This window comes from Colius striatus, chromosome Z, assembly GCF_028858725.1.
Source record: "Colius striatus isolate bColStr4 chromosome Z, bColStr4.1.hap1, whole genome shotgun sequence".
Classification (NCBI taxonomy): Eukaryota; Metazoa; Chordata; class Aves; order Coliiformes; family Coliidae; genus Colius; species Colius striatus.
In genome coordinates, this window is record NC_084790.1 from 44,381,388 (window position 1) to 44,397,370 (window position 15,983).

General features: G+C 36.7%; 1 protein-coding gene across 13 annotated transcripts in view; it reads right to left on the minus strand.

The window, feature by feature from the left end:
- The window catches only part of PDE4D (phosphodiesterase 4D), a 600,878-nt gene that overhangs the window by 85,047 nt on the left and 499,848 nt on the right, over positions 1-15,983 (minus strand). For 10 of the 13 annotated variants that reach the window (XM_062017696.1, XM_062017695.1, XM_062017697.1 and 7 more), the window contains 2 exons: positions 13,557-13,630; positions 12,423-12,472 (listed from right to left, as the gene is read on the minus strand). In XM_062017696.1, coding sequence (XP_061873680.1) covers positions 12,423-12,472; positions 13,557-13,630 — 124 coding nt within the window. Of the gene's footprint in view, positions 1-8,006; positions 11,126-12,422; positions 12,473-13,556; positions 13,631-15,983 lie in introns of those variants that run through there. The other 3 variants (XM_062017705.1, XM_062017704.1, XM_062017707.1) reach the window with 3 other exon arrangements.

The window sequence follows — 15,983 nt, forward strand, 5'->3', positions numbered from 1 at the left end:
TCTCTGTCCCTCTTGCACTGAGGAGCCCAGAACTGGACACAGGACTCAACAGGGCAGAGTAGAGGGGGAGAAGAATCTCCCTTGACCTGCTGGCCACATTCTTCTTGATGCATCCCAGGATGCCATTGGGCTTCTTGGCCACAAGGGCATATTGCTGGCTCATATTTAGCTTATTATCAATCAGGACTCCTAGGTCTCTCTCTGCAGAGCTGCTCTCCAGCAGGTCAATCCCCAGCCTGTACTGGTGCATGGGGTTGTTCCTTCCCAGGTACAGGACTCTGCACTTGTCCTTGTTGAACCTCATGAGGTTCCTCTCTGCCCAACTCTCAAGCCAACTGAGATCCCGCTGAATGGCAGCACAGCCTTCTGGGGAATCTGCCAGTCCTTCCACTTTGGTGTCATCAGGGAACTTGATGAGGGTACACTCTGTCCCCTCATCCAGGTCACTGATGAAAATGTTGAACAAGACTGGCCCCAGAACCAATCCCTGTGGAACTCCACTGGCCACAGGCCTCCAACTTGATTCTGTGCCATTGATCACCACCCTCTGGGCTCTGTCATTCAGCCAGCTCTCGACCCACCTCACTGTCCACTCATCCAAGCCACCCTACTTGAGCTTTCTGATGAGGATGTTATGGGAGACAGTGTCAAAAGCCTTGCTGAAGTCAAGGCAGTTGACACCCTCTGCTCTCTCCTCTGCACTAGCTTCATTAGACCAGAGAACAGTGTTGTAATAGACTCATTGGTGCTGCAGCTTCAGGTTTTACTCAGCAGAGCAAAGGCTCACAGACTTCATTGTGAGAATTTGCAGAAGCAAGGATATCACATTTTGGTTTCATAATATCACACAGTGAAAACCTATAGCTGATATATGGCTTACATACATTTCCAAGTAGCAGAATCACATGAGAACTAAGTGGTTTCACCACCTGATGATTGCTTTCCGGTGTGAAAGGCATCTGTGTAGTACGTATGTCAGCTACTTGCTCTTTCTCTGAAAAGAGTGTCTTCAATTGCAAAGACATAGATTGCTTTAGGACTAATCTTTCCCCATCTGTTTCTTTGTCTGATAGCTTTTCAGAGTCAAAGATTGAATGAGGAATGGCAAGGTTCAAGTAGTCTTTTTTTTCCCGATATACCAAAAAAGTTTTGAGATTCGCAAAAAAAAAAGCCCAACTCCAAGAACTCCTAACCCCACCAAACCAAAACAATCCCCCCAAAACACTGGAGAATAAAAGTATTTGTGCAGCTAAAATGCTGAAACAGATTATACAGATCCCTTTTTGTTTAGGAAACTGGACAAAATACAAAAAGAAATTTGGGGGTATATGTGTTCATTTGCCATTACTGCTGCTTCTATTTCATAGAATCATAGATTGCCAAACTCCAATTAAAACCAAAAAAACCTAAAAAATCTGATTTTGCTGTTTACCTCTAAGAAGTGGTATTCAGAACCAGTAATATTATCAACAACAACATCAAAAATAGTAACAGTAATGGTATTAAAGACTATTCCCAAAACAAGGGTTTATTTCTTTCCAACTAGCTGCCTCCCATCATATTAGACCTTTCTACATTCCATTTATAACATTTAGTCAGCTCAGATAGCCAAACTGTGTCAAACTCGTTTCTGATTTTCTTCTGCATTTGTCATTGAGGTTTTTTTTGGTTTTTTTATTTCCTTATAGTTGTCTTTGCACTCCTTCAATTAAAGACTAATTAGTCAATCGTTCCTACAGTATATCCACTAAGTGAACCACCAGCATATGGTTTACTTGATTCAGTGAGAACTGTTAAATGCTTGCTAATCCAGTCACTTTATTAATTAATTTATTGCTTCATTAATTCATAATGTCATCATAATAAGGATAAATTAAAGACATTCTTCGTACAAATGTATCTGCTCCTACATGAGGTACAGTTGAGTCTTCTTAACTGTGAGCTGATTAAGGACTATCGTAAAAATCACAAAATTTTTGAAATTTATTAACAGAAGCAAGAGTCATATAACAGCACACTTGCCTGAACACTACTACAGCTATTGGATTTGAAAAGAAAAGTTTAAGGAAGTCATACCCTGGGTGCTTTTTAACATTTCAAGTGAAAGCTCTCCAGTAAGATCTACTGTCTTTTTCAGTGCCTCCTGTCAAAGTCTCAGCAACAAGTCTAGTAAATTCCTTTTTACAACTCTTCCCTAGCAGGTTTCTATTAAGAAATGCCTTACAATATTTGGGACTATGCTAGGTTGCCTACTTCTGATGTCTCTTTTATGAATACTGATGCCAAAGTAATCTGTATTGGATGGCTCTCAAGGTCTTGCCTAGGCAATTGAGGGGTTAGAAACTCTGAAGAGCACTCAGTTTGCTTCTCTTGACTGTGAAGAAAGCCTGTTCAGAGACTGAATACACTGATATTGATATATTGAGGCAGCCAATTGGAAGCATAAAATACAGGGGCATGTCTGAATACATGACTCAAGTGTGCCTACCACTCTCTTCCATGCTTGCCAGTTACTTCAAAACTTCTCAGTTCTCACCACCAAAGATCTTCTGGGGTGAGTTGTCTGATGCAGGAAAAAAAAAGATTCCCTTTGCATGAAGATGATAGAACTCCTGACCTCAAAGCAGAAGCCTGACTTTTAGGTATTTCTGATTTTTGAATCATTTGATTGCAGTACCTGAGAAAGTGCAGTAGGTACAAGTCAATTGTCTTACTGCCAGCTCTGGAGTTACTCCTTCCAGCTGAAGATTAATCGCTTTGCAGAATGTAATGCAAAATGCGTGGTCAGAGAGAGAATGAGCAAAAGGGAGGCTGTCCCAGTTGTCTGGTGATGGGAGATGTGCAGGATCAGATCCTAAAGTATGAGCATTGCTCCTAGGGTAATTTATTTGTTTTATCTGGGCACAGATAAAAGAATATATGGAAAGACCTGCAGAACTTTCTAGTCCACAGGAGAAGAGCTGTTATTCTTGTTTGTCTCGAGGGCTGTCTGACCCTGGCTGCTGGCTCCTCTGATTCACTTCTTCGTTCAGGCTCCAGACTCAGAAGCCTGCATACAATAAAAGCAGAACTTAGGCACTTTAATGGGTGATGTCAATGCAGCCCTTAATTTTTAAATGGATACTCAGGAAAGTGAATAGGCTTTAATGGACCAATTTCTTGGTTACCTGTTAATGTGAAAGAGATCTACTTTAGAATCTGTCTTTCAGTTAAACTGAAGATAATGTATCAGAGATGACAGAAGCAAGATAAAGCGTGAAATGAAGATGTGCTCAGATTGCATTCAGTGGTCATACTGGAAGACACATCTGCACAATTTTATTTTCTGTATTCCTCAGCCAGCGGGCTGCATTCAGATCAGGAATGAGAAAAATGGCATAGAAGACAGTCCTAATTTTCTTTCTGATTCTTCTTTCTTCAGTCCTTCAAAGAAAACCACCTTTCAGTTGTTCTGCTGTTGATATCGATACTGTAAATGCAGCCTGGGATCATGTATAGTTCTCAACTACCAGTGACCATAAGTGACACAGATGCACTCAAAGTAGAAAAGGAAGCACAGAAAGCTTACGGTTGTGTATGTCTCTGCAATAAAATGGACTGCACTGCAATCCTAAGGGAAAATAACCTGAAGTCCCAGTTGAAGGTTACCAGTAGAGGTTAGCCCTGTGCTGCCTTCTAGTCTGTATGCACTTTGATGACCTAACCACATGTTTCCATCAGATTGTTAAGAAATTAAAAATCATACATAACGACCTAATGTTGTAGTCTACACACTGCAAAACAACTGCAGTCCATTTCTAATTGTGATTTAGATGGTAAGTTTCAATTACATGGACATTCTTGCCAGGAATATTTTAAACTATAATTGTACTTTGCCATTTAAGTAACTTGGTGTTTTATGAAAGCTTCCACATTTAACTATCAGGTATCAAGCATTGAAGTGCAAAACAAAAAGTGTGCATAATACTGAGGAAAATGCAAGTTTCATAATGTCAACATGTCAACATTTTAAAATGACATAATGTATTATTGTTATACATCCTAGATGATCCTGAAAAACCTTAGTTTTCTTATACTTTCTCTCTATAGAAAGCCTGATTTTTTTTTTTTTTTTTCATATGGTACTATGCCGCAATCAAATGTACAGAGCATTCTGTTTTGTACCCTGGTTTTATTCACTTGAATATGAGATATGTGAACAGCTTATGTTGTCCAAAATCATATCAATCTTCTCCTGTTGTTCTGCCTCATGAACGTTTAACAAATGTACAAAACGTAAAGAAGCACTAGATAAACAGTTAATTTGGAATCTCTCATTAAGTTAGAAAAGTTTTGCAACATTAATTAAAGGTCCATAAACCAAGACAGGGAAAGCATTTGGTAAGCCTTCACAGATGTATCCTGTCAGTAGCAATCTCTTCCCTTAAACTCAGGAATAGAGCTGAACTTGGGGCACAAATAATGTTCCTTTTAAAAGAGAAATACAATTTAATAGTTATCTTTTTAAATGGGCCATTTTCAGCAGGTATTTTTTTCACTATAGCACATGACAGTGCTGTACAAACTATGAATGTAGAACAGAATATAAGCAAATATGGCCTCCATTTGTGAATATAAAATGACCACAAACTCTATATGTGTAAGGAAAGAAGCTGTTATTTCACCACTGAAGGTGACAAAGTGACTGTGAAAGACTGGGTAGGGAGCAGACTCCTGTCTCTTCGATTCCTTTGCTCTTTGCTTTGTTTACTATGAGCAAGAGACATATGAATGAATTTCAATCTGAATGTAATTTGTGCCCTATATCTCACAAAGCAATATGATTTTGTTTTTATTGTGGATAAGAAGGCTGTAAATGAGATGGCTCTCCTTTTAGCTATCATGAACTAGATAAGGCTTTTAATGATTAACTGAAAGGAGTAGCTGATGTAAATGCCACTGTTTTCCAGAACTCTTATTTTTGACAAATATACTGATTGTTTTTAAAAAAACAAGATACGGGCCTTTTTAAAGTACTTTGCACGGTAGTGATGAAGGATTGGTTCACCTCCACTAAAGCTGATTGTTCATCTTTTATTCAGAACATTTGGTAAAAAATTTTGAACTTATTTTGCAGACAGAATAGCTGAAACTAGCTATAAGATAGGACATCTGCATTGCTAATTAGTTACTGAACCAGCTGGAGAGATTTTACTGGAAGTTAAATCTGTATTTGCTCTGGATTCCACAATATAAATCTGTTTCTTTTTATTTGCTATTTGAATTCATAGAATCACAGAATGGTTTGGGTTGGAAGGGACTTTAAACATCATCTAGTTCAAATCTCCCTGCCATGGGCAGGGACACCTTCCACTTGCTCAAAGCCCATCCAGCCTAGCCATGAAAACTTCTAGGGATGGGGCATCTACAACCTCTGGGAAATCTGCTCCAGTGCCTCACCACCCTTGCAGCACAGAATCCAATCCTGAACCAGGATGATGACCACAAATAAAATGCAATATTATAGAACAAACACTGTAATGAAAAAATGCAGAAAACCTTTTGAATCTTGATCACTAAAACTGACTATTGATCTTCGAATTCCATTCTTATTTTATATATTATTACCACATTCAGATTGATTAATCCAAATAGTAGATTACAGACTGGTGTTAATTGTTTTGTTATTATTATTTTTTAAATTAGAATATACTTCTTTTTTTTTTTCCCTAACCATTTTTCTCTGTAGTTTCAAATTGTTTACTGAGTTTCAAAACTTGATGCTACTGGGGATGTTTAAAGGCTGTCAGAAGTAACAGCAGCAAGAGAAAGCATCAGCTGAAGAGAACAATTGTGTTTTTACATTGGACTATGACATACACAGGTTTACATAAAAGCAATATGTATTTTTGTTTTATTTCAAAAGGAAATGACTTCTTTATGGAAGATGGCTAAGTTCTGAAAGGATGCTGTAGACATGGAAGAACAATAGAATTGCATAGCTGTTAATTAAATTAACAGTCATGCAAGAATCCAGGATAAATAAGTCAATTCTGAATTCTACAATGGTTTTTGTGTCAGGAATTTCAATTTAATATAAAATAGAATAGTAGGCCTGTTATATAAGCTTGTAAGAAACCATTTGTTTTTAAAGGCAGGAATTGAGTTAGATAGAAATAAAATCATGAATACATATCCAATTCAAAGTGACAAATAGCACTTACAGGTATATGTGCTATGAGTATCTTCCAAAAAAAACATATGAACAGCTTAATGTAAGTATATAACCTTACAGATACTTTTATTTCAGTTTGTTAGTTCCTCTCTCTTATTCTACTACTCTTCACACAGCATAAAATCCACACTAAACACGTGTTATTTTTTTTTGTCTGAGAAAACAATTGTAATGAATATAGCTGTCTTCACATTGTTCACATAAAGGTGGAATTCGAAAGTATTACTGGAAGTAGAAAGGATGGTTAACCTGCTCTTAGTAAAATTCTGGACCTAAATGTAAATATTGAACATACTTTCCTAGGAAGTAAACTGAGGTGGAGTGGTATGTTTATGCCAGTGAGTTTTGTGCCTATAAAGCACTTGTAATGCTTGAATTGAGCCACTGGTTGATGTGTAGTGTTAAACTGCCTTGGGTCTGTAGATACATATCTACTAATTTCTCAAAGAGTAGATGTGAAAATGCTACAAATCATTCTTACACTTGAAAGTCTAAGTGTTTATGGTATTTATCCTGAAATTAAAATAATTGTCTGAAGTAAGTTAAATTCATTCAAAATATCCATCGATGCATAGATATAAGCAAAAGTACAAAGAACAGAACATTTACATATCATTCAACTTACTGCACAAAGAGCAAAGGCTGTTTTATCAAAAATATCTCCTTTAAAATCAGTGTCAGGTTTCCTCAGTGCTTCAGGAAAGCACCCTATATTAAAATAAATCTGAGGAAGGATTTCAGAACATTTTCGTTCACCTCTCCCAAAAGTTTGTCAATGCAGTTTACCATAGGAATACTTCTCTATGATAAGGTAAAAACATAGGTAAGAAAATTAGGTAAGAGTGCGAAGTTCTTATTTTAACTGTCATACTGATGACTAAATCTAGAGGACTGATACACATACTGCAATTATGTCTTGAATAGGTATGTTTTGTGTATGTGCCTAAATCTGGATATGAAATCTAAGATTTTTAACACTTTAAAATGTGACACTGATATTACATTATGATTTTTTTTTTAAATATGACCTGAAATGTTCTTTGTTGCTAAGTCTATATTTTCAGAAACATCAAGATCCTCACAACTGCATATACCCACTCCCAAGCACATGACAATTGCCCAAATATTGGTGAATTAACCTCTGTAAGGCAGGTGTTTTGGGCTTTTTTGTGGCCACTCATGTTCACATGTTTATCGTATTCCCCACTATGCCCTGGAAAAATCACTGACACGGGAAACACTAAAAGGCATATGGATTTTTGAGGATCTCTCTATGCAGTGATACATCTTGCAATTCAGTCAGGCCCTGAAAGATTCAGTAGTTTTTGTAATGCTCTGTCTTCTGGACTTTTGCACAGTTTAAAGCATGTTGGGAATGTTACTTCTTACTGAACAAGAATTTATTCTATTTTAATTCCACCATGTTATTCAATAAAATCTTTCAGTTACAGAACTGATATGAGTAAGAAATACACTTACACAGAGTTATATATGCTCAAAAGAATCTGTTATTCCCTATGCTATCATAAGATGTGACCAACAGATTTTCATCTGTTACTTTTGTTTCTTCTTAGGTCTAGCTGCTTGTATTTAAGAGTTTAGTCTGTATGAATACAGACGTTTAGCTCAACATAGTGATATTTAAGTGTGTCATGCTGAAGGAAAGGAGACTAGTCTTTCATTAATATTTAAGTATTAAATAGCAATTTATTATGCTTTCAATGTAAGAAAATAGAAATATCAAACAAAAGACTGATAGATCCCATTTCACAACCATAAACCTTCTCAGGAAACTTGAATCTAACAAAAACAAATAATGAAATGTGTTGAATAAAGCTCACGAAAAACATACAAGAAATTAATTAGCAGGATGTTGATTTGTGCTGGATTTAAGATGCAGAGTCATGCATGTACAGTGCAACTCAAGTCTAATCTCAAGTCTAATTAAGAAGCAACAAAAGCATGAAGTAGTAAATGAATTCGATTAGCTTTATAACCTCATAATCTCTGCAAATAGTTTATTTATATATCACTATGTTTTTTGTATACATTACAATATCTAAAGGGGGTTTTGTGACACTAAGCTACGTGCTTCCTACATTTTCATAAATGAGATGTTGCTTGTTGCTGAGAAAATCCATATATTTTCTTCTGTCCAATAAAGTAGATTTGGGGTTTTTTTTAATGCAAAATTGTAAAATGTAAATAACTTCTAAAAAGTGCAATTTCAGAATTATTATTTATTATACTATTAAATTAAATGATCGTTTTTGTTATATATACAAGTCTTCACTTACACATCCTTTGGCACTGCATTAGTAATACAGATGGCCACTTACATAATCCCCGGTTAAATCCACTTTAAAGCTCTTACTATGAATTAGGTATTATGTATATCTAATATATGTATATATATGAACCAATCCCCATGTCTATGATTTCAGGTTAACTAAGATTTGCCAATTAATCCATAGTTGTGAGAGTATTTGAAGGTTCAGAAACTCATTCTTTTGGGCCAGCTTACCTCCTCATACACAAAAAGAGCTGCCAGACTGCTTATAAATTGTCATTAGAGGACAGCAAGAAAGACCTTACATGTTTCCTTCCTGTTTCAAATGACTCTGTTTTAGAAATGTACTTATTAAAAATAGAACTGTGGTAATCAAAAGATCCCTAACACTTGCACACTGTTTTTATCAGTGAAAAATGGAAAATTGCAAGATCGATCCTTGAGTCACAGCTAGTTTCTCTTTTTTTTTGTTTTGCTTTAAGGGAAACGTTATTTATAATTCACTGGTTGTGTTAAGAGAATAACTATTAGCTTGAAATGAAACACCATTCGTATCACTGCCTGGAAAATGTGACTCACAGTGAGAGGAACCCCTCTTCTGGTTGAAGCACAGAACACCACTCATGGAAGCACTGCATAGCAAACAGGCTGTTAGCCCAGGCTGGTCTCAGTCATGGGAGAGAGATGGTACTTTTAGGGAGCAATTCATCTCCCTTTAAAGGAGACATCTAACGTAAGTCATTTCACATGTCTGCTTATTTGGAATGACTATAAAGGGACCCTAAAGAACTCTGTCAGAACATCTACATCCTAGATGTCTAAAGCATGTAATAAAAGTACTGTCTAAGAAGTTTGTTGTTAAATGAAAAGCTTCCACCTCCTACCCCTTAATTTGTCTGCAAAAGAAATGCTCAGTATGTTATAGCATACTTGGCTGATACTGAAGATCAAGTATGCCTTGGTATTCATGAGTTTCTTTCAATGCAGTTTCCCAAAGTGATTTGTGTGGATATATCGAGTAGGACAGACCATATTTTAATCATCAACTTCTATGTATTTACATTGAAAGATCACTTAAAATTTTAAGGACACCAAGTTACTTCTAAGAATTTGAGCATTTGGTTCCTGTGCTGCTTCACTTCTCAGTTTCACAGTTTCTTACTGTTTTGCTAATGCATTTTCTCCCACATTTATGCCTGAGGGTGAACTCTTAAAACAGTAAATTGGAGAAATTTGCTCTTGCTATTTTAGTCAATTGTCTTTACCATATATTTTACAAATATTTTTTTTTATCTTACCCTTGTTGTTTCTCCACATATCTTCTGCAGTAGTTCCCTTTTGCTACACTTCTACTTTCTGTGATTTGTTCCTGTCCTCAGTCTTCCCAAAGACATGTCTTCCTGGAAGCTTAGCAACACGAAGTCCCCATCTTAAGTGTCTGTTTTCTAGTTCAGCATTGACATAGTTTAATGACGTTGTGCCTTCCAGTTACTTTGTTACACAGTTCTTGCTGAGATTGTTAGCTGAGCTATCTGGATGATATGGTGGGGCTCTATTTGTCTTGTGCATTGTTCTGAACACTCTATGACACGAACTCTGAGAACACCTTGACCAAGAGGGTTTCTCAGCAGGAAGGATCTGCACAAGCTACTTATCAAACTTTCCCCAGAAGAATTTTAAAAAGCTTAGTGGCATGTGAAAGGTGTTTCAATCGTTGTGTGAAGAGCAGGAAAAGTGTTTGTAATACATCTTCCTTCTTGGTATAGTGCTGTAGTGCAACGTATTTTATGAGGATTTTATATGCCCAAAGAAAGCACCTGTGCATACTTCTGAGCTTATGCCATGAAATTTGTTGCTATGGAAATATCAAAACCAGTCCATGAGTAAAAACAGTCAAACCCATTCAGACAAAATAGTCTCCAGCCTCTATCTCCATTCAAGTCAAAATGAATTGTAACCATTTTCATGTTTTATAGTGGTTTAATATCTTTCCTGTATCATTAAAGTGTTTTAGCTATTTTTATCCAATGCACACAGGCCCCAGCTCACCCAGTTCAGTGCATAATTTGACCATGGCAATTCCAGCCACTTCTCTCAGAAGTCAGATTAAACTAAATTAGATTAAATTATCCTTACTATTCTTTGCCTTCTCTTGCTTACTTTGAATTTCTTGGCGTAGAAGCATTTTCTAAATTAATTGCAACACTGACTGCACCACCTTCCTTCTAAACATTAAAACTTAGATGATTTATTGCTTCTGACACATAGCATGCATGTGAGGATTAACTGTATGGAAATCTTCAGACCAGAGGGAATTTCAAAAGAGCAACAGCATCTTCCAGCAATGTGTCTTGGGTCCTGCTGTCTGAGCAGCTTCTCCTGCTGGAGAAAAGAAGCTGACCTTAGGCAAACAACTGTGGGAAGGCATGTAAGGTAGGCTCGGTGTGTGTTCACATGCCTCTTCTGGATATCACATTTTCTTTTGCTGTCACAGATTTCATGGTGTTATGGGCTTTCTAGAGATAATCCCTTGGAACCAAAGAAAAGGTCTTGTTTTTCAGTATCTCTATCTCCAGTTAAGATAACAGACTTCTGGATGACTGTGTTGTGTCAGACAAATCCTACAATTAAAAATAGGTGTAACTGAAATGTCTTATGGAAACTGATTTGCAATCAGCACCCAAAATTACCACTTAAATGAATACATTAACAAAGAGTTATGGTTATAATTGATCTAAGCATTTATCTGTGTCCCCTTCCTATTTAATTATTGCAGAACATTATTAACTAAGGATGTTTTCCTGAATAGATTTAAAGTTTTACCCTCCTTTTCCTTGATGAGCCCTATGCACAAATTCTTATATTACATGATGAGTTCCTAGGAGCATTCAGTTGTACAGAATTGCCAAGACTGGGGCTTTCAGAGGTAATATGGATACTGTGTGAGGCTAGATGAAAAAAAACTAACATAGTTAACATATTCCAGAGCCTAACGACAGAAACTATTGAACATGACAAAGCTACGCTTCTTGTCAGAAGAGCTGAAGTACCATTTCTTCCTTGAGTGATAAATGTATTATATAACTAAAAAGACAAGATATTTTGAAAATTCTGCAAATAACTTTTTGCTTTCAATGAGAGATTGCCTGTTTAGTTTTGTACACTTTAGTCAACAAGCAAAGCAAATGGTCTTTCTCTCTGCCAACACACCATGGAGAATGTAACTACCTGGAAAATTACACAGTAAGAACACATGTTGCCCACAAAGATGTCCAAGATCAAGTTGCCATAATACCAACCAAAAGTGGTGCAGGGTAAATCTTACAAAAGTGTTCATGTAACTTGCATACCAGTCCTGTTTTCAGCTTCATGTTTCATTAGACATAATAGTGTCTTTTACAAGAGATTATTTCTCTCTTACACACTTACACACTCAAATATTATAGAAATAGAATGTACTGCCCTAAATCAGAAAAGTCAGTTTTGAAAACTTCTTATTGTTGCAGTGCAAAGACTTTGCCTTAATATAGCTGCAGAACAATATGTCCCAAGTGACAGACTAACACATTTCTTATACCAGATCTTTCTACTACATTTAATTACAAAAAGTTACTAATGAAGGTAATCATTACATGGTCACACATTGGTATAAAATGGGAAAAAATAACTGGGAAAGAACTGAAAACCAGGATAAGACACAAATCAGTAAGCTAACATGATACAACACCAAAAGTCACCAATTTGAGTCACCACATGACTCAAATCCTCTTCAATAAAACAGATATCACCATATGAAAGAATATAAGATTATTATAAAAAATTGCAGATTTCAGTGAGATGTTTTTTATTAAAAAACATTAAACTTAGAAGCCCGTGATGGTTTCACAGAGGAATTTTAGTAAAATTAATTCTTCTTACCTGTTATAGCTGCTTTGTTAATAGATGGTTGGTTACACATTGGTGATCGTCTGTTTGAAAGTAAAGAAAAGTGTAAGCCTAAGAAACTCACAGATGACTGAATCCAACAATATAATAGATAATACTTTTCCTTGGGAAATTATTTGGTGGCTGGAATACCCTGTCATTGTCACAGAAAAAATTTGTTTAGAACAGATATTTCTGTGTAGTGTAGAAGAGAAATCACAACTGACTCTGAAACCTCTTTGCGGATTAGGGACTTCAAGAGAGGAATATTTTAGGAATTTAAACGTTAACTAAAAACCTGTCTAATCATACCTAGAGCTTAAAGCTATCTTGAAGTTTGGTTTATATACAGAGTTATCATCATTTTAACATGGCTTGCACTTCCCATATTCTCTGATTTTAAATATCATTATTTTAATTTTTTTCAGCCTATTATTTAGCATACACATTTCACACATTATTTTGCATATGTCTTCCACAATCATCTTCAGGGCAAACAGCTCAGTAGACTGCTTTTCCCACCGAAGAAAACTAGAAGTTGCCAGACTGACACAGCTGTGTAGGGTTTTTCCTTTTAAGTTCTAGAGTTGCATATTCTGGGTAAGGGATAATGACTCCACCATAAAATTTGTCACTGTAACTAATGTTACTGTTAACTCTGACGCTGTATCATGACTGGAGAAAGATGGTATTTGTAATGTCTCATTTATAATCATGAAATACTGTGTATAAGTGCGATGTCATTATCTTGGATGAGTTAAACAGAGTTCTAGGCTCAGATCATACAAGTAGCTCACAATGAGTGTAGCTGCTCAGTCAACTCAGACTGCCTGACTGATCATCTTTGAATGATCTTTGACATATGAGTAATTTATTGAAAATCATATAGATTGCACAAAACCACTCTGAGTTTATGCAAAGACAGTAATGTAGGAGCAATTAGTAGGCAAGGAGGCTGTATCTCAGCTGTCAACTATAACATTTTCAAGGGATTAATAACCTCATTACTCATCCACATGTTTTATACAGGTTCGTCGGCATACATTGAAATCTGTAACCTATGATTGCTATTCTTAGCTTACATTTTAAAAGTATCACTGCAAAAAGGGGCTGAAAATTGACACTCACTTGCTGGGTGCTCGATCTTGTAAATTGGTTAATGCAGCAAAGTTATTCCGTACAGTACGCAGGCTGGCCAGCACCTGGAACAGACAAAATGCTTTCAGTCTAAATTTCTGCACAGGTGAGACTAATTCATCTCCATTCCACTGTGCTGAAAGGAAAAGGAAAGGACATTGCAAAAGAACAGTAAATGTTTTTCAGGCTAAGGGAAATGGGAGTGGTTTGTCTGAAGCTTTGGCCATTATTTAACAATAACATGCCTGTAATAGTTACAAGGCAATAGTTTATTTCTTTTTTTTCCCCCCTCATAAACAACTCATTATTTATTTAAAGGCAGACTTACTTGAAGAGGATGAAAGTTTTCCACAGTATATTACTTGGTTCTTTAAAATGACCATGAAAGCATTCATATTTGGAACATAATAGCCCATTCAAACCTAATACTTCATGCATAAGAAATGATTACAGAATCTTCCATTTTCACTTCAGCCCCCACAAACTTCACAGGACAAAGGGAATGAGATTGTCTAGACTGCCAGTAAAAATAAAAGTAGTGCCTTTAGGGGGCACAGTTGATTTGGGGACTTAATGCAGAAGTCCAGAGTAAGAGGAAGATATCACCTAGACAGGCGTGAAATGCCTGTAGGCCCATTGGGAAATATGACATAAACAAACCACTTCCTTTCTGGACTTCATTTCATGCAAGACAGTAGCTAGCAGAGGCAATAGAGAAGTGTATCCTTGTTATATGTGTATAAGTATTCTTGTAGGTAGGCATTCTCTTCTGAAGGTAGTTGGATAATTCCAACAAATTTCCTACCATGTAAGGACAATAAGATGCCATCTCTGACTAGAGAAAGACTGCTCAGGTGAGATCAGAGAGGAACCATGAGTTGTTTGGAACCATACTGGGAACAGGATGAATCAGCAACACTAATCAGTGGAGCGCTTTTGCAGGAGTTGCCCATAGTTGTTTCTCAGCTAAGACTAGGTTGGTTCCCTGGTGAATCCACCCTAGGAATAACAAGGGCAGAAATGGAAATTTGCTTTCCAGAAGTCTGAGATGAGGAGGATAACAATTCTCTTCTCTTAGACCCTTAAATTTAGACATGAGACAGGAAGTAGGAGGCAGAAAAGAAGGATTTAATGAAAGCTGGTAACAGAAAGAAAATATTCAAGAGGTGAAAATGACTAGCAGTGATGAAGCTACTGTAAGCAATTCCCAAATAAGATAATAAAGAGTTAAGATAATAAAAATAATAATAAATTTGTTGCATAATTAGACAGTATTAATTTCAATATGTTTTCCTTTCCAAAGATCAGGAGGCAAATGTGCATACATTCAGCACAGAATAAAAATTATTATATAAGCCAGCAAATTTGCATGCCTGGAGTACAGTGTACAAATGTATTTAGATGTTGAATATACACAGATGTAAACTGGGCATGAACTGAGAAGAAAGTGGAGTTCAAAGTTTCAAAATTTGATCCATAAAATACAAAAAATTTCCCCTGCTGAAATATGAAAATACTGTAAAAGGAAGAGATAAGTTGAAGCTGGAAGGGGAAGTAAACATGAACAGAAAAAAAATGCCTGTTAAAGTAAGACACACATTTTCATGACTGCAGTCTATTTTCAGCTCTCTTCATTCAATCTGCCTGGGTTCAGTTCACATGTGCCATGATGCTGAGGTGGATTATATGTGCTAGTATTATCAGAGAAACACATCTGTGTGGCTCCAAGAGCTATCTCAGGCCATGAAAAAATGTAGTTGGTTTTCCTGGCTGCAGGTTCCTACTCAATAAGCCCTTTTGGACTCAAATTGGCTGTATAATCTGGTGCACTGAGAACTGAGAGCATGAACAAAGGTAGAGTTGGTGAATGATCTCAGGTACAGCCATGCTTATTAGCTCTGTCTCTGCTGGACTGCAATGAGTGGTTCTGTACCTGCCTTGCAGGATGAGTTTCAGAAAGATTAGTAGTCTAGGCACAATGGCACGTGAAAACATGAGCCTAACTGAGGTATCTGTTGGATCTGAAATAGCAGGGCATTTAGCACATGGGATGCTGGGGAAGGAAGTGTGCAGAGCTGCAAGGTTGCTCAGGGCCAGTTACATGAGAAAGCTAATGAGCCTTGTGAGACTTATGCTCAGGTCCCTGAAGAGCTGTGAGGCAGTATCTCTATTGAGCCCACCTCCATACACATTGACCAGGTTTTTCCACTGTCTGAGATATTATGAATCTCTCCTTTTTCAGAAAACAGAGACTTGACTGTTTGGGGGTTTATATTCCTTCATTTGTTCTTCTGACAGGTGAGATAACTGTTTTGTAGGTCCAGCAGTGAAATGTCTAGTATCTGCCCACCATCTCAGCTCCCGTAGCCTACACTCACGTATTGCGACAGTTTTGGCAAATGCAAGATGTTCCCACAT